The following is an 18,773-nucleotide window of genomic DNA, read 5'->3' on the forward strand; positions in this document are numbered from 1 at the left end:
CAGAGATGGGTGACGAAGAGGTGACATTGAGGTGACACTGACAGGGAGATGGCACGGAGGTGACAGGGAGATGACCCAGGTGACACAGAGCTGACAGGGAGGTGACACTGAGGTGACACTGACAGGGAGGTGGCACAGAGGTGACACAGGTGACGCAGAGGTGACAGGTGACAGGGGGGTGACAAGGAGGTGACACTGACAGGGAGGTGGCACGGAGGTGACACAGGTGACACAGAGGTGACAGGTGACGGGGGTGACAAGGAGGTGACACTGACAGGGAGGTGGCACGGAGGGCACAGGGAGGTGACACAGGTGACACGGAGGTGACAAGGGGGTGACAAGGAGGTGACAAGAAGGTGACACAGGTGACAAGGAGGTGACAAGGAGGTGACACTGAGGTGACACTGAGGTGACACTGACAGGGAGGTGGCACTGAGGTGACAGGGAGGTGACACAGGTGACACTGAGGTGACAAGGAGATGGCACAGAGGTGACAAGGAGGTGACAAGGAGGTGACACAGGTGACACATGGAGGTGACAGGGAGGTGACACTGAGGTGACAGGTGACACAGGTGACACAGAGGTGGCACACGTGACACAGAGGTGACAAGGAGGTGACACTGAGGTGACAGGGAGGTGACACCGGTGACACAGAGGTGACACAGAGGTGACAGGTGACACAGAGGTGACTGACAGGTGACAGGTGACACACAGGTGACTGACAGGTGACACACAGGTGACACACAGGTGACACAGAGGTGACACACAGATGGGTGACAGGTGGCACACAGGTGACACACAAACGGCACACAGGTGACATACAGATGACAGGTGACACAGGTGGCACACAGATGGGTGACAGATGGCACACAGGTGACAGGCAGGTGGCACAGAGGTGACAGACAAATGACAAACAAGTGGCACACAGGTGGCACACAGGTGACAGGTGACACACAGGTGACAGAGGTGACACAGATGGGTGACAGGTGACAGAGGTGACACACAGATGGGTGACAGGTGGCACACAGGTGACAGAGAAGTGGCACACAGGTGACACACAGGTGGCACACAGGTGGCACACAGCTGACAGCTGGCAGAGGTGACACAGATGGGTGACAGGTGGCACACAGGTGACAGACAAGTGACACACAGATGGGTGACAGGTGACACACAGGTGGCACACAGGTGGCACACAGGTGGCACACAGGTGACACACAGGTGGCACACAGATGGGTGACAGGTGACACACAGGTGGCACACAGGTGACACACAGGTGACACACAGATGGGTGACAGGTGGCACACAGGTGACACACAGGTGACACACAGATGGGTGACAGGTGACACAGGTGGCACACAGGTGACACACAGGTGGCACACAGATGGGTGACAGGTGACACACTGGTGGGTGACAGGTGACACACAGGTGGCACACAGGTGACACACAGATGGGTGACAGGTGGCACACAGGTGACACACAGGTGGCACAGAGGTGACACAGAGGTGACAGGTGACACACAGATGGGTGACAGGTGACACACAGGTGGCACAGAGGTGGCACAGAGGTGACACAGAGGTGACAGGTGACACACAGATGGGTGACAGATGACACAGAGGTGACACACAAGTGACACACAAGTGACACACAGGTGGCACACAGCTGGCACACAGGTGACACACAGATGGGTGACAGGTGGCACACAGATGGGTGACAGGTGGCACACAGGTGACACACAGGTGGCACAGAGGTGGCACACAGGTGACAGGTGACACACAGATGGGTGACAGATGACACAGAGGTGACACACAAGTGACACACAGGTGGCACACAGGTGGCACACAGGTGGCACACAGGTGACACACAGGTGACACACAGATGGGTGACAGGTGACACACAGGTAACAAAGGTGACACAGGTGGCACACAGGTGACACACAGATGGGTGACAGGTGACACACAGCTGGCACACAGGTGGCACACGGATGGGTGACAGGTGGCACACAGGTGACACACAGCTGGCACACAGCTGACAGCCGCACCTGTGCCCGCGGAAGGCGTAGACGGGCTCCACGTCCAGCGCCGCGCTCCTGAGGGGACACAGCCGCGGCGCCGGTGACCAACGGGGACCGCGGCCACCGTGGCCACCACCGCGGCCACCACCGCGGCCACCACCACGGCCACCACCGCCGTGGCCACCGCGGCCACCGCCGTGGCCACCGCGCACCTCTTGGGGACCAGCGGCCTCTGCAGGTTCCAGAGCTTGAGGGTGGCGTCCTCGGAGGCCGTCACCAGCGCCGGGTGGCCCGGGACGAAGGCCAGCGCCCGCACGGCGTCGTAGTGGCCACGCAGCGTCAGCCGCGGGCTCCAGCTGCGCTTCGGGGACAGCGGCCGGCCCGGGGACACCTGCGGGGACACCGGGGGCACCTGGGGACAGGCACGGGGCACCTGGGACACTGAGGTGGCACCTGGGGACAGGCACGGGGCACCTGGGGACACGCTGGGGACACTGAGGTGGCACCTGGGGATGCTGAGGTGGCACCTGGGGACAGGTACGGGGCACCTGGGACACTGAGGTGGCACCTGGGACACTGAGGTGGCACCTGGGGATGCTGAGGTGGCACCTGGGGACAGGCACGGGGCACCGGGGACACTGAGGTGGCACCTGGGGACGCTGAGGTGGCACCTGGGGACAGGCAGGTGGCACCTGGGGATGCTGAGGTGGCACCTGGGGATGCTGAGGTGGCACCTGGGGACGCTGAGGTGGCACCTGGGAACAGGCAGGTGGCACCCGGGACACTGAGGTGGCACCTGGGGATGCTGAGGTGGCACCTGGGGACAGGCACGGGGCACCTGGGACACTGAGGGGGCACCTGGGACACTGAGGGGGCACCTGGGGACAGGCACGGGGCACCTGGGACACTGAGGTGGCAGCTGGGGACAGGCACGGGGCACCTGGGGACAGGCATGGGGCACCTGGGACACTGAGGTGGCACCTGGGGACGCTGAGGTGGCACCTGGGGACAGGCAGGCGGCACCTGGGGACACTGAGGGGGCACCTGGGGATGCTGAGGTGGCACCTGGGGACGCTGAGGCGGCACCTGGGGACAGGCACGGGGCACCTGGGACACTGAGGTGGCACCTGGGACACTGAGGTGGCACCTGGGGATGCTGAGGTGGCAGCTGGGAACAGGCAGGTGGCACCCGGGACACTGAGGTGGCACCTGGGGATGCTGAGGTGGCACCTGGGGACAGGCACGGGGCACCTGGGACACTGAGGTGGCACCTGGGACACTGAGGTGGCACCTGGGGACAGGCACGGGGCACATGGGACACTGAGGTGGCACCTGGGGACAGGCAGGGGGCACCTGGGGACAGGCAGGTGGCACCTGGGACACTGAGGTGGCACCTGGGGACAGGCGTGGGGCACCTGGGACACTGAGGTGGCACCTGGGACACTGAGGTGGCACCTGGGGACACTGAGGTGGCACCTGGGGACAGGCAGGTGGCAGCTGGGGACAGGCAGGTGGCACCTGGGACACTGAGGTGGCACCTGGGGACAGGCGTGGGGCACCTGGGACACTGAGGTGGCACCTGGGACACTGAGGTGGCACCTGGGGATGCTGAGGTGGCACCTGGGGACAGGCATGGGGCACCTGGGACACTGAGGTGGCACCTGGGGATGCTGAGGTGGCACCTGGGGACAGGCACGGGGCACCTGGGGATGCTGAGGTGGCACCTGGGGATGCTGAGGTGGCACCTGGGGACAGGCAGGGGGCACCTGGGAACAGGCAGGTGGCACCTGGGGACACTGAGGTGGCACCTGGGGATGCTGAGGTGGCACCTGGGGACGCTGAGGTGGCACCTGGGGACAGGCAGGTGGCACCTGGGACACTGAGGTGGCACCTGGGGACAGGCACGGGGCACCTGGGACACTGAGGTGGCACCTGGGACACTGAGGTGGCACCTGGGGACAGGCACGGGGTACCTGGGACACTGAGGTGGCACCTGGGACACTGAGGTGGCACCTGGGGACAGGCAGGGGGCACCTGGGACACTGAGGTGGCACCTGGGGACACTGAGGTGGCACCTGGGGACAGGCAGGGGGCACCTGGGGACACTGAGGTGGCACCTGGGGACACTGAGGTGGCACCTGGGGATGCTGAGGTGGCACCTGGGGACGCTGAGGTGGCACCTGGGGACAGGCAGGTGGCACCTGGGGACACTGAGGTGGCACCTGGGGATGCTGAGGTGGTACCTGGGGACAGGCACGGGGCACCTGGGGACACTGAGGTGGCACCTGGGGACGCTGAGGTGGCACCTGGGGACAGGCACGGGGCACCTGGGGACAGGCACGGTGCACCTGGGACACTGAGGTGGCACCTGGGACACTGAGGTGGCACCTGGGACACTGAGGTGGCATCTGGGGACAGGCAGGTGGCACCTGGGGACACTGAGGTGGCACCTGGGGACACTGAGGTGGCACCTGGGACACTGAGGTGGCACCTGGGGATGCTGAGGTGGCACCTGGGGACAGGCACGGGGCACCTGGGACACTGAGGTGGCACCTGGGGACGCTGAGGTGGCACCTGGGACACTGAGGTGGCACCTGGGGACAGGCACGGGGCACCTGGGGACACTGAGGTGGCACCTGGGGACGCTGAGGTGGCACCTGGGGACAGGCGTGGGGCACCTGGGACACTGAGGTGGCACCTGGGGATGCTGAGGTGGCACCTGGGGACAGGCACGGGGCACCTGGGACACTGAGGTGGCACCTGGGGACAGGCAGGGGGCACCTGGGGACAGGCAGGTGGCACCTGGGGACACTGAGGTGGCACCTGGGGATGTGCTGGGGACACTGAGGTGATGCCAGGGCCTGTGGTGGCAGCTGGGGACGCTCTGGGGACACAGAGGTGGCACTCGGGGACACTTTGGGGACACTGAGGTGGCACTCGGGGACACTCTGGGGACACTTTGGGGACACCAAGGTGGCACTCAGGGACACTTTGGGGACACCGAGGTGGCACTCGAGGACACTCTGGGGACACTGAGGTGGCACTCGGGGACACTTTGGGGACAGTTTTGGGGACACCGAGGTGGCACTCGGGGACACTTTGGGGACACCGAGGTGGCACTCGGGGACACTCTGGGGACACTCTGGGGACACCGAGGTGGCACTCGGGGACACTCTGGGGACACCGCGGTGGCACTCGGGGACACTTTGGGGACAGTTTTGGGGACACCGAGGTGGCACTCAGGGACACTTTGGGGACACCGAGGTGGCACTCGGGGACACTCTGGGGACACCGCGGTGGCACTCGGGGACACTCTGGGGACACTCTGGGGACACCGCGGTGGCACTCGGGGACACTCTGGGGACACTCTGGGGACACCGCGGTGGCACTCGGGGACACTCTGGGGACAGGTGCCACTCACGTCGCCGCCGTCGTTGTCGTTGGTCACCGTCAGCTCCGCCAGGTCCCCGAGGCCGTCCAGGACCAGGACATCGGCCGGGACCCCCAGGGGACCTGTGGGGACAGACGGACAGAGGGACAGAGGGACAGAGGGGACAGAGGGGACAGAGGGACAGAGGGGATGGAGGGGACAGAGGGACAGAGGGACAGACGGACAGAGGGGACAGAGGGGTCAGAGGGGTCAGAGGGGATGGAGGGGACAGAGGGACAGAGGGACAGAGGGGACAGAGGGGATGGAGGGGACAGAGGGACAGAGGGGTCAGAGGGGATGGAGGGGACAGAGGGACAGACGGACAGAGGGACAGAGGGACAGAGGGACAGAGGGGACAGAGGGGACAGAGGGACAGAGGGGATGGAGGGGACAGAGGGACAGAGGGACAGACGGACAGAGGGGACAGAGGGGTCAGAGGGGATGGAGGGGACAGAGGGACAGAGGGACAGAGGGGACAGAGGGGATGGAGGGGACAGAGGGACAGAGGGGACAGGGGGACAGAGGGACAGAGGGGACAGACGGACAGAGGGGACAGAGGGGTCAGAGGGGATGGAGGGGACAGAGGGACAGAGGGGACAGGGGGACAGAGGGACAGAGGGGACAGACGGACAGAGGGGACAGAGGGGTCAGAGGGGTCAGAGGGGATGGAGGGGATGGAGGGGACAGAGGGGACAGACGGACAGAGGGGACAGAGGGACAGAGAGGATGGAGGGGTCAGAGGGGATGGAGGGGATGGAGGGGACAGACAGACAGAGGGACAGGGGGACAGAGGGGATGGAGGGGACAGAGGGACAGAGGGACAGAGGGGATGGAGGGGACAGACGGACAGAGGGACAGTGGGGACAGAGGGGATGGAGGGGACAGAGGGACAGAGGGACAGAGGGGACAGAGGGGACGAGGGGGACAGACGGACAGAGGGGATGGAGGGGACAGACGGACAGAGGGGATGGAGGGGACAGACGGACAGAGGGACAGTGAGGATGGAGGGGACAGAGGGACAGTGACACCGGGGGTGGCCTTGGGGACATGGGGACACCCCAGGGGACAGAGAGACCCCCCCAAGGGACATCCCAGGGGACACGGGGACCCCCCAGGTGACCCACGGGTGACACACGGGTGACATGGGTGACCCATGAGTGACCCACAGGTGACCCACAGGTGACCCACGGGTGACCCACGGGTGACACACAGATGACCCACAGGTGACCCACGGGTGACCCACGGGTGACCCACAGGTGACAGTGACCCACAGGTGACCCACGGGTGACCCACAGGTGACCCACGGGTGACCCACGGGTGACCCACGGGTGACAGGTCGGTACCTTCGGGTGGCCGCGGTGGCCCCGGTGGCCGCGGGGGGCCGAGGTCCCCGTCCCGCAGGTGGCACCGGTGGCTCTCTGGGACAGCGAGAGGGGACAGCAGGGCTTGGCCGTGGCCCCCAGGTGTCCCCGAGGTGTCCCCAGGCTCACCCCCAGGTGTCCCCAGGTGTCCCCAAGTGTCCCAAGATGTCCCCAGATGTCCCCAGACTCACCCCCAGATGTCCCAAGGTGTCCCCAGGCATCCCCAGAGTGTCCCCAAGGTGTCCCCAGGCTCACCCCCAGATGTCCCCAGATGTCCCCAAGGTGCCCCCAGATGTCTCCAAAGTGTCCCAAGGTGTCCCCAGATGTCCCCAGGTGTCCCAGGCTCACCCCAAGGTGTCCCAAGGTGCCCCCAGATGTCCCCAGGTGTCCCCAAGTGTCCCCCAGGTGTCCCCAAGGTGTCCCAGGCTCACCCCCAGATGTCCCCAAGGTGTCCCAGGCTCACCCCCAGGTGTCCCCAAGGTGTCCCCAGATGTCCCCAAGGTGTCCCCAAGGTGTCCCCAAGGTGTCCCCAGGTGTCCCCAGGTGTCACAGGCTCACCCCAAGGTGCCCCCAGGTGTCCCCAAGGTGTCCCCAGGTGTCCCAGCCTCACCCCAAGGTGTCCCCAAGGTGTCCCCAGATGTCCCCAGGTGTCCCCAAGGTGTCCCCAAGGTGTCCCCAAGGTGTCCCCAGATGTCCCCAAGGTGTCCCCAGGTGTCCCAGGCTCACCCCAAGGTGTCCCCAAGGTGTCCCCAGTTGTCCCCAGGTGTCCCAGCCTCACCCCCAGGTGTCCCCAGGTGTCCCCAAGGTGTCCCCAAGGTGTCCCCAGGGTGTCCCAAGTGTCCCAAGATGTCCCCAGACTCACCCCCAGATGTCCCAAGGTGTCCCCAGGCATCCCCAGAGTGTCCCCAGGTGTCCCCAAGGTGTCCCCAAGATGTCCCCAGGTGTCCCCAAGGTGTCCCCAAGGTGTCCCCAGGCTCACCCCCTGGTGTCCCCAAGGTGTCCCCAGGGTGTCCCCAGGTGTCCCAGGCTCACCCCAAGGTGTCCCCAAGGTGTCCCCAGGTGTCCCCAAGGTGTCCCCAAGGTGTCCCCAAGGTGTCCCAGGCTCACCCCAAGGTGTCCCCAGATGTCCCCAGATGTCCCCAAAGTGTCCCAAGGTGTCCCCAAGGTGTCCCCAGATGTCCCCAGGTGTCCCAGGCTCACCCCAAGGTGTCCCAAGGTGCCCCCAGATGTCCCCAGGTATCCCCAGATGTCCCCAAGGTGCCCCCAGATGTCCCCAGGTGTCCCCAAGTGTCCCCCAGGTGTCCCCAAGGTGTCCCAGGCTCACCCCCAGATGTCCCCAAGGTGTCCCAGGCTCACCCCCAGGTGTCCCCAAGGTGTCCCCAGATGTCCCCAAGGTGTCCCCAAGGTGTCCCCAGGGTGTCCCCAAGGTGTCCCAGGCTCACCCCCAGCTGTCCCCAGGTGTCCCCAAGGTGTCCCCAGATGTCCCAAGGTGTCCCCAAGATGTCCCCAGGTGTCCCCAGGTGTCCCCAAGGTGTCCCCAAGGTGCCCCCAGGTGTCCCAGGCTCACCCCAAGGTGTCCCCAAGGTGTCCCCAAGGTGTCCCCAAGGTGTCCCCAAGGTGTCCCCAGGTGTCCCCAGGTGTCCCAGGCTCACCCCAAGGTGTCCCCAAGGTGTCTCCAAGGTGTCCCCAAGATGTCCCAGGCTCACCCCAAGGTGTCCCCAAGGTGTCCCCAGGTGTCCCCAAGGTGTCCCCAAGGTGTCCCCAGGTGTCCTCAAGGTGTCCCCAGGTGTCCCAGGCTCACCCCCAGGTGTCCCCCAGGTGTCCCCAAGGTGTCCCCAGGTGTCCCCAAGGTGTCCTCAGGTGTCCCAGGCTCACCCCCAGATGTCCCCAAGGTGTCCCCAAGGTGTCCCCAAGGTGTCTCCAAGGTGTCCCAGGCTCACCCCCAGGTGTCCCAAGCTCACCCCCAGGTGTCCCCAGATGTCCCAAGGTGTCCCCAAGGTGTCCCCAAGGTGTCCCAAGGTGTCCCCCAGGTGTCCCAGGCTCACCCCAAGGTGTCCCCAAGGTGTCCCCAAGGTGTCCCAGGCTCACCCCAAGGTGTCCCCAAGGTGTCCCCAAGGTGTCCCCAGGTGTCCCCAAGGTGTCCCCAAGGTGACCCCAGATGTCCCCAGATGTCCCCAGGTGTCCCCAGGTGTCCCAGGCTCACCCCCAGGTGTCCCCAAGGTGTCCCCAAGGTGTCCCCAGGTGTCCCCAAGGTGTCCCCAAGGTGTCCCCAAGGTGTCCCAGGCTCACCCCCAGGTGTCCCCAAGGTGTCCCCAGGTGTCCCCAGGAAGTCGAACTCGCCCAGGGCATCCTCGGAGTCCTCCTCGTCCTCATCCTCGTCCTCGTCCTCGTCCTCCTCGGGGACCTTGGGGACCTTGGGGACACCGGGGCAGGTGACAAAGGGGACAAAAAGGGCCAAAAAAGGGCCAAGATCCCCAAAAATTCCCTAGAAAGGACCCAAAATCGCCTAAAAGTGATCCAAAATCGTCTAAAAATGATCCAAAATCCCCTAAAAATGATCCAAAATACCCTGACCCAAAATCGCCTAAAAGTGACCCAAAATCGTCTAAAAATGATCCAAAATCCCCTAAAAATGATCCAAAATCCCCTAAAAATGATCCCAAATACCCTGACCCAAAATCCCCTAAAAGTGACCCAAAATCGTCTAAAAATGATCCAAAATCGCCTAAAAATGATCCAAAATCCCCTAAAAATGATCCCAAATACCCTGACCCAAAATCCCCTAAAAGTGACCCAAAATCGTCTAAAAATGATCCAAAATCGTCTAAAAATGATCCAAAATCACCTAAAAGTGACCCAAAATCGCCTAAAAGTGACCCAAAACCGCCTAAAAATGATCCAAAATCGCCTAAAAATGATCCAAACGCCCCTAAAAAAAGGGACCCAAAATCGGCTAAAAATGATCCAAAATCCCCTAAAAGTGACCCAAAATCCCCTAAAATTGATCCAAAATCACCTAAAAGTGACCCAAAATCGTCTAAAAATGATCCAAAATCGCCTAAAAATCATCCAAACGCCCCTAAAAAAAGGGACCCAAAATCGCCTAAAAATGATCCAAAATCCCCTAAAAATGATCCCAAATACCCTGACCCAAAATCCCCTAAAAGTGACCCAAAATCATCTAAAAATGATCCAAAATCACCTAAAAATGATCCAAAATCGCCTAAAAGTGACCCAAAACCGCCTAAAAATGATCCAAAATAGCCTAAAAATGATCCAAACGCCCCTAAAAAAAGGGACCCAAAATCAGCTAAAAATGATCCAAAATCGCCTAAAAATGATCCAAAATACCCTGACCCAAAATCGCCTAAAAGTGACCCAAAATCATCTAAAAATGATCCAAAATCGCCTAAAAATGATCCAAAATCACCTAAAAATGATCCAAAATCGCCTAAAAGTGACCCAAACCCGCCTAAAAATGATCCAAAATCCCCTAAAAATGATCCAAACGCCCCTAAAAAAAGGGACCCAAAATCGGCTAAAAATGATCCAAAATCACCTAAAAATGATCCAAAATACCCTGACCCAAAATCGCCTAAAAGTGACCCAAAATCGTCTAAAAATGATCCAAAATCCCCTAAAAATGATCCCAAATACCCTGACCCAAAATCCCCTAAAAGTGACCCAAAATCGTCTAAAAATGATCCAAAATCCCCTAAAAATGATCCAAAATCCCCTAAAAATGATCCAAAATACCCTGACCCAAAATCGCCTAAAAGTGACCCAAAATCGTCTAAAAATGATCCAAAATCGCCTAAAAATGACCCAAAATCCCCTAAAAATGATCCAAAATACCCTGACCCAAAATCGCCTAAAAGTGACCCAAAATCGTCTAAAAATGATCCAAAATCGCCTAAAAATGACCCAAAATCGCCTAAAAGTGACCCAAAATCGTCTAAAAATGATCCAAAATCGCCTAAAAATGATCCAAAATCACCTAAAAGTGACCCAAAATCCCCTAAAAATGATCCAAAATCGCCTAAAAATGATCCAAACGCCCCTAAAAAAAGGGACCCAAAATCGGCTAAAAATGATCCAAAATCGCCTAAAAATGATCCAAAATACCCTGACCCAAAATCGCCTAAAAGTGACCCAAAATCACGTAAAAATGATCCAAAATGCCCTAAAAGTGACCCAAAATCCCCTAAAAATGATCCAAAATTCCCTAAAAGTGACCCAAAATCGCCCAACAATGCCCCCAAAAATCCCTAAAAAACCCTAAAACCCCCAAAAAACCCCAAATAAACCCCCCAAAATAGCTAAAAATCCCCCCAAAATCCTCTAAAATCCCCAAAAATCCCCAAAAAATCCTCTAAAACCCCAAAAAATCCCTAAAAAGCCCCAAATAAATCCCCCAAATAGCAAAAAATTCCCCCCAAATCCTCTAAAATCTCCAAAAATGCCCCCAAATCCCCCAAAAATCCCTAAAAATCCCCAAAAAATCCCTAAAAAACCCCTCCCAAATCCCTAAAAAGTCCCAAGTAAGTCCCCCAAAATCCCCAAAAATCCCCCCACAAATCCTCTAAAATCCCCCAAAATCCCCAAAAAATCCCTAAAAATCCTTAAAAATCCCCAAATAAATCTTCCAAAATAGCTAAAAATCCCCCCCAAATCCTCTAAAATCCCCAAAAATGCCCCCCAATCCCCTAAAAAACCCCAAAAATCCCTAAAAAACCCCTCAAAAATCCCCCAAAATCCCTAAAAATCCCCCAAATCCCTAAAAAACCCCAAATAAATCCCCCAAAACAGCTAAAAATCCCCCCAAAAATGCCAAAAAATCCCAAAAAAATCCCCCAAAATCCCGAAAAAATCCCTAAAAACCCCTAAAAAAGCCCAAATAAATCCCCCAAAATCCCTAAAAATCCCTTTAAAAAATCCTCTAAAATCCCCAAAAATCCCCAGAAAATCCCCCTAAAAACCCCTAAAAAACCCCAAATAAATCTCCCAAAATCCCCAAAAAATCTCTAAAAATCCCCCCAAAATCCTCTAAAATCCCCCAAAATGCCCAAAAATCCCCCCAAAATCCCCCCAAAATCCCCCAAAAATCCCAAAAAATTCCCGAAAAATCCCCCCAAAATCCCCAAAAATCCCCCCCAAAATCCTCTAAAATCCCCCAAAATGCCCAAAAATCCCTAAAAATCCCCCCAAAAATCCTCTAAAATCCCCAAAAAACCCCAAAAAATCCCTAAAAATCCCAAAAAATTCCCAAAAAAATCTCCCAAAATCCCTAAAAATCCCCCAAAAATTCTCTAAAACCCTCAAAATGCCCAAAAATCCCTAAAAATCCCCCCCAAAATCCTCTAAAATCCCCCAAAACCCCCCAAAAAATCCCCAAAAATCCCCAAAAATTCCCTAAAAAATCTCTCAAAAATCCCCTAAAATCCCCCAAAATCCCCCTGCCCCCGAATTTGGGGAATTCCCGATTTCGGGGTCTCCCCTCCCCCACCTTCCCCCTCCTGCGGGGCTGGGGGGGCCCCGGGGTGGGGGAGGGGCCCTCGGGGTCCTCGTCCTCGTCGCTGTCCTCGTCGGGGGGGGAGGGGCTCAGCCCCGGCTCCGGCTCCTTCCCGGCGTTCCTGGAGGGGGCAAAAATTTGGGAAAGGGGGGGGGGGGGGGGAGGAAATTCCCGAAATTCGGAAAAAGAAAAAATTCCGGAAAAAAAACCTTGAAAAAAAACCTCGGAAAATGAAAAAAATTCAGAAAAAACCCCAAAAAACCTCAAAAAAACCTCAAAAAAACTCAAAGAAACTCAAAAAAACCCGAAAAAACCTAAATCCCCCCCAAATCCCCTAAAACCCCCCAAATCCCCCCAAAAACCCCAGAAAAAAACCCAAAAATCCCCAAATTCCCCCAAAAATCCCCAAATCCCCCCCAAAATCCCAACCCCCCCCAAAATCCCCAAATCCCCCCCCGAATCCCCAAATCCTCCCCAAAAATCCCAAAATCCCCTAAAACCACCCAAAAATCCCCCAAATCCCCCCCCAAAATCCCCTCCAAAACCCCCAAATCCCCCCCAGAATCCCCAAATTCCCCCAAAAATCCCCTAAAACCCCCCTAAAACCCCCCCAAAACCCCCTAAATTCCCCCCAAAACCCAGGAAAAAACCCCCCAAATCCCGCAATTCCCCCCAAATCCTCCCCAAAATCCCCAAATCCCCCCCAAAACCCCCAAATTTCCCCCCAAATCCCCCCCAAAACCCCCAAATTTCCCCCCCAAATCCCCCCCCGAACCTCTGGATCTGCTCCTCGATCCTTCGCAGCAGCAGCGACTCCGTGGGGGGGGGAGGGGAGGGGGGGCTCCCAGGGCTGGGGGGGGCTCCTGGAATTCCCGGAATTCCCGAGGGGATCCCCGGAATTCCCGAAATTCCCGAAATTCCCGGAATTCCGGGGGGGCTGCGGCCCAGCAGGGACCGGACCCGCCGGGATCTCATGTCCAGGATGGTGTCGCTGTAACCGACCTCCTCCAGGTACCTGGCTCGGGGGTTTTTTTTGGGGAGAAATCCCCCCAAAAAAATGGGATTTTGGGGTATTGGGAATATCCCAGAATATTCATCCCGAAATATCCCCAAAATCCCGTAAAAATCCTGCAAAAATCCCACAAAAATCCCGCAAAAGTCGCCCCGAAATTCCCGCAAAAATCGCCTAAAAACGCCCTAAAAAGCGCCCCAAAAATGGCTGAGAGAAGTTGGCCAAAAAGCCCCAAAATCCGTCCCCAAAAAAAGCTCAAAAGAGTCAAAATTGTCCCAAAAAAAACCCCAAACCTCGCCTGAATTGGCAAAAAGTTTCCGCCAAAAAGCGCTCAAAAATCCCCCCAAAAATCCCCCCAAAAAAACCCAAAAATCCCCCCAAAAACCCCCCCAACAAAACCCCAAAACCCCCCAAAAAAACCCCAAAAAACCTCAAAAAAACCCCCCAAAAACCCCCAAGCCCCCCCAAAAAAACCCCAAAAAAACCCCAAAATCTCCCCAAAACCCCCTCCAAAAAAACCCCCCAAAAACCCCCAAGCCCCAAAACTCCCAAAAAAGCCCCAAAAACCCCTCAAAAAAACCTAAAACCCCCCCAAAAACTCCCCAAAAACCCCCAACCCCCCTAAAAACCCCCCCAAAAAACCCCCAAAAAAACCCCAAAACCCCCAACCCCCCCCAAAAAAACCCCAAAAACTCCCAAAAACCCCCCAAAACCCCCCCCAAAAAACCCAAAACCCCCCCAAAAAACCCAAAAGAACCCCAAAAATCCCCCAAAACCCCAAAAAAACCCCAAAAGCCCCCAACCGCCCCAAAAAACTCCCAAAAAACTCCCCCAAAACCCCACCCCAAAACCCCCAAACCCACCCCCAAAAAAACCCCCAAAAAACCGAAAAACCCCAAAAAAACCCCAAAACCCCCAACCCCCCCCAAAAACCCCCAACCCCCCCCAAAAAAACCCCAAAAACCCGAAAAACCCCCAAAAAACCCCAAAATCACCCAAAAACCCCCAACCCCCACCAAAAAAACCCCAAAAAAACCCGAAAAACCCCAAAAACTTCCCAAAAACTCCCCAAAACCCCCCCCAAAAAAAACCCCAAAAAAACCGAAAAACCCCAAAAAAACCCGAAAAACCCCAAAAAACCCCAACCCCCCCCCAAAAACCCCTCAAAATCCCCCAAAAACCCCCACCACCCCCAAAAAAACCCCCAAAAACCCGAAAAACCCCAAAAAAACCCCAAAATCACCCAAAAACCCCCAACCCCCCACCAAAAAAACCCCAAAAAACCCGAAAAACCCCAAAAAAACCCGAAAAACACCAAAAAACCCCAACCCCCCCCAAAAAACCCTCAAAACCCCCCAAAAACCCCCACCACCCCCAAAAAACCCCCAAAAAACCTGAAAAACCCTCAAAACCCCCCAAAATCACCCAAAAAAACCCCCAACCCCCCCAAAAAAAACCCCAAAGCCCCCCAAAAACCCCAAAACCCCCACCAAAAAAACCCCAAAAAAACCCGAAAAACCCCAAAAACTTCCCAAAAACTCCCCAACCCCCCCCCCAAAAAAACCCAAAAACCCCGAAAACCCCCAAAATCCCCCAAAACCCCCCAAAACCTCCCCAAAACCCCCCAAAAAACCCCAAAAAAACCCAAAAACCCCAAAACCCCCCCAAAAACCCCCAACCCCCCACCAAAAAAACCCGAAAAACCCCAAAAACTTCCCAAAAACTCCCCAAAACCCCCCCCCAAAAAAACCCAAAAAACCCCAAAACCCCCCAAAATCCCCGAAAATCCCCAAAACCCCCCAAAAAAACCAAAAACCCCCAAAACCCCCCAAAACCTCCCCAAAACCCCCCAAAAAACCCCCAAAAACCCCCAAAACCCCCCAAAACCTCCCCAAAACCCCCCAAAAAAACCCCCAAAGCCCCCCAAAAACCCCCAACCCCCCACCAAAAAAACCCCCAAAAAACCCGAAAAACCCCAAAAACTTCCCAAAAACTCCCCAACCCCCCCCAAAAAAACCCAAAAACCCCGAAAAACCCCAAAATCCCCCAAAACCCCCCAAAACCCCCCCAAACCCCCCAAAACCTCCCCAAAACCCCCCAAAAAAACCCAAAAAACCCCAAAACCCCCCCCAAAACCCCCAACCCCCAACCAAAAAAACCCCCAAAAAACCCGAAAAACCCCAAAAACTTCCTGAAAACTCCCCAAAACCCCCCCCAAAAAAACCCAAAAAACCCGAAAAACCCCCAAAATCCCCAAAAACACCAAAATCCCCCAAAAACTCCAACCCCCCCCAAAAAAACCCTCAAAACCCCCCAAAAACCCCCACCCCCCCAAAATCACCCAAAAAACCCCCAAAACCCCCCAAAATCACCCAAAAAAACCCCCAATCCCCCCCAAAAAAACCCCAAAGCCCCCCAAAACCCCCCCAAAAAAACCCCCAAAAAACCTGAAAAACCCCCAAAATCACCCAAAAAAACCCCAACCTCCCCCCCCAAAAAAACCCAAAAAACCCCAAAAACCCCCCAAAATCCCCGAAAATCCCCAAAACCCCCCAAAACCCCCCAAAAACCCCAAAACCCCCCAAAATCTCACTGGCGCAGGAGCTGCCTCCCCTCCTTCCAGGCCCCCTCGAGCTCCACGGGGCCGTTGGACCCTGCAGGGAGAGAAAAGGGGGGGTCAGAAACCCCAAATCCACCCCAAAAACCCCAAAAAAGGAACGGGGAACCCCCACCCCAAAAATGCCCCCCCAAAATCGCCCGAAAAAAGGAAAAAAAATGGAAAAAAAACCCCAAAAAATCACCCAAAAAACCATCCCAAAACCTCAAAAAAAACCCCCAAAAAGCCCCCAAAATCCCTCAAAAAAAACCCCAAAAACCCTTCAAAAAATCCCCCAAAAAGCCTCCAAAATCCCTCAAAAAAAACCTCCAAAACCCCTTCAAAAACCCCCAAAAAGCCCCCAAAATCCCTCAAAAAGAACCCCAAAAACCCCTCAAAAATCCCCCAAAAAGCCCCCAAAATCCCTCAAAATAAACCCCCAAAACCTCTCAAAAATCCCCCCCAAAACCCCCAAAATCCCTCAAAAAAACCCCAAAAACCTCTCAAAAAAACCCCAAAAGCCCCCAAAATCCCTCAAAAATCACCCAAAAAACCCCCAAAATCCCTCAAAAAAAACCCCAAAAACCCCTCAAAAATCCCCCCAAAAACCCCCAAAATCCCTCAAAAAAACCCCAAAAACCTCTCAAAAATCCCCCAAAAAACCCCCAAAATGCCTCAAAAAAACCCCAAGAACCCCTCAAAAATCCCCCAAAAAACCCCCAAAATCCCTCAAAAAAACCCCAAAAACCTCTCAAAAAATCCCCCCAAAAGCCCCCAAAATCCCTCAAAAAAAAACCCAAAAACCCCTCAAAAATCCCCCCAAAAAACCCCAAAATCCCTCAAAAAAAACCCCCAAAACCCCTCAAAAATCCCCCAAAACCCCTCAAAAAGAAACCAAAAAGCCCCAAAACCCCCCAAATAACCCCTCAAAAAAACCCCAAAAAACAAACCCCAAAATCGCTCAACCCCCTCCAAAGACCCCTCAAAAAAACTCTCAAAACCCCCCAAAAATCTCTTCAAAAAACCCAAAAAAACTCCTCAAAAAAACACAAAAAAACCCTCAAAACCCCCCAAAAATCCCTCAAAAAATCCCTCAAAAAAAACCCCCAAAACCCCTCAAAAACCCCTCGAAAATCCCTCAAAAAAACCCCAAAAAACCCCCAAAAACCCAGAAACCCCCCCAAAAACCCTTCAAAAACCCCCTCAAAAAAAAAAACCCAAAACCCCCAAAAATCTCTCAAAAAAAACTCCCCAAAAACCCCCACAAAACTCCCCAAAAACCCTCAAAACCCCCCAAAACCCCCTCAAAAATCCCAAAAAAAACCCCAAAAACCCAGAAAAAAAACCCAAAATCCCCCCAAAATCCCTCAAAAAAAGCCCCAAAATCGCTCAAAAACCCCCAAAACCCCCTCAAAAAAAACCCCAAAACTCCCAAAAAACCCAGAAAAAAAATCCCCAAAACCCCAAAAAACCCAAAAACCCCCAAAACCCCCCAAAAACCCTCAAAATCCCCCAAAACCCCTCAAAAACCCCCAAACCCCACCCCAAAATCCCCCAAAACCCCCAAAAAACTCCGAAAAAAACCCCAAAATCCCCCCAAAATCCCAAAAAAAAACCCCCCAAAATCGCTCAAAACCCCCCAACCCCCCCCAAAAAACCCCAAAACCCCCAAAAAACCCAGAAAAAAAATCCCCAAAACCCCAAAAAAACCCAAAAACCCCCAAAACCCCCCAAAAACCCTCAAAAACCCCCAAAACCCCCTCAAAAATCCCAAAAAACCCCCAAAAAACCCCGAAAAAAACCCCCAAATCCCCCCAAAATCCCGAAAAAAAAAAAACCCAAAATCGCTCAAAACCCCCCAAAACCCCCAAAAAACTCAGAAAAAAAATCTCCAAACCCCCCAAAAAAACCCCTCAAAAAACCCCCAAAAATCCCAAAAAAACCCCAAAAAACCCAGAAAAAAAACCCAGAAAAAAACCCCAAAAAACCCAGAAAAAAACCCCAAAATCCCTCAAAAAAACCCCCCAAAATCGCTCAAAACCCCCCAAAACCCCCCCCAAAAAACCCCAAAACCCCCAAAAAACCCAGAAAAAAAATCCCCAAAACCCCAAAAAACCCCAAAAACCCCCAAAACCCCCCAAAACCCCTCAAAATCCCCCAAAAACCCTCAAAATCCCCCAAAAACCCTCAAAACCCCCCAAAACCCCCTCAAAAATCCCAAAAAACCCCCAAAAAACCCCGAAAAAAACCCCAAAATCCCCCCAAAATCCCTCAAAAAAAGCCCCTAAATCGCTCAAAACCCCCCAAAACCCCCCCAAAAAAACCCCAAAACCCCCAAAAAACCCAGAAAAAAAATCCCCAAAACCCCAAAAAACCCCCAAAACCCCCAAAACCCCCCAAAACCCCTCAAAATCCCCCAAAACCCCTCAAAACCCCCCAAAACCCCCTCAAAAATCCCAAAAAAACCCCCCAAAAACCCAGAAAAAAAACCCAAAATCCCCCCAAAATCCCTCAAAAAAAGCCCCAAAATCGCTCAAAACCCCCCAAAACCCCCCCCAAAAAACCCCAAAACCCCCAAAAAACCCAGAAAAAAAATCCCCAAAACCCCAAAAAAACCCAAAAAACCCCAAACCCCCCAAAAAGCCCCAAAAAGCCCCAAATTTGGGGTCTCACCCGGCTCCTCCGGGCGCTTCTCCCCCGGCGCCGCCTCCGTCCCGAACTTCAGCTTTTGGTACTTGGCCCTAAAAGCGCCAAAATTGGGCATTTTTGGGGCTTTTTGGGCGGATTTGGGCCAATTTGGGGCTTTTGAGGGGATTTGGGGTTTTTTGGGGGTTTTTTTGGTGGGATTTGG

General features: G+C 55.3%; 1 protein-coding gene across 1 annotated transcript in view; it reads right to left on the bottom strand.

Annotated features, from left to right (window-relative positions):
* STRN4 (striatin 4) overlaps positions 1–18,773 on the bottom strand; it is a 34,109-nt gene that overhangs the window by 10,639 nt on the left and 4,697 nt on the right. The window contains exons 3-11 of the mRNA XM_068998474.1: positions 18,596–18,663; positions 15,920–15,980; positions 13,090–13,329; positions 12,309–12,435; positions 9,092–9,215; positions 6,785–6,859; positions 5,433–5,524; positions 2,224–2,402; positions 2,039–2,086 (exon numbers count right to left, since the gene is read on the bottom strand). Of these exons, the coding sequence (XP_068854575.1) occupies positions 2,039–2,086; positions 2,224–2,402; positions 5,433–5,524; positions 6,785–6,859; positions 9,092–9,215; positions 12,309–12,435; positions 13,090–13,329; positions 15,920–15,980; positions 18,596–18,663 (1,014 nt within the window). The remainder of the gene's footprint in view (positions 1–2,038; positions 2,087–2,223; positions 2,403–5,432; positions 5,525–6,784; positions 6,860–9,091; positions 9,216–12,308; positions 12,436–13,089; positions 13,330–15,919; positions 15,981–18,595; positions 18,664–18,773) is intronic.

This window comes from Aphelocoma coerulescens, unplaced genomic scaffold, assembly GCF_041296385.1.
Source record: "Aphelocoma coerulescens isolate FSJ_1873_10779 unplaced genomic scaffold, UR_Acoe_1.0 HiC_scaffold_118, whole genome shotgun sequence".
Taxonomy (NCBI): Eukaryota; Metazoa; Chordata; class Aves; order Passeriformes; family Corvidae; genus Aphelocoma; species Aphelocoma coerulescens.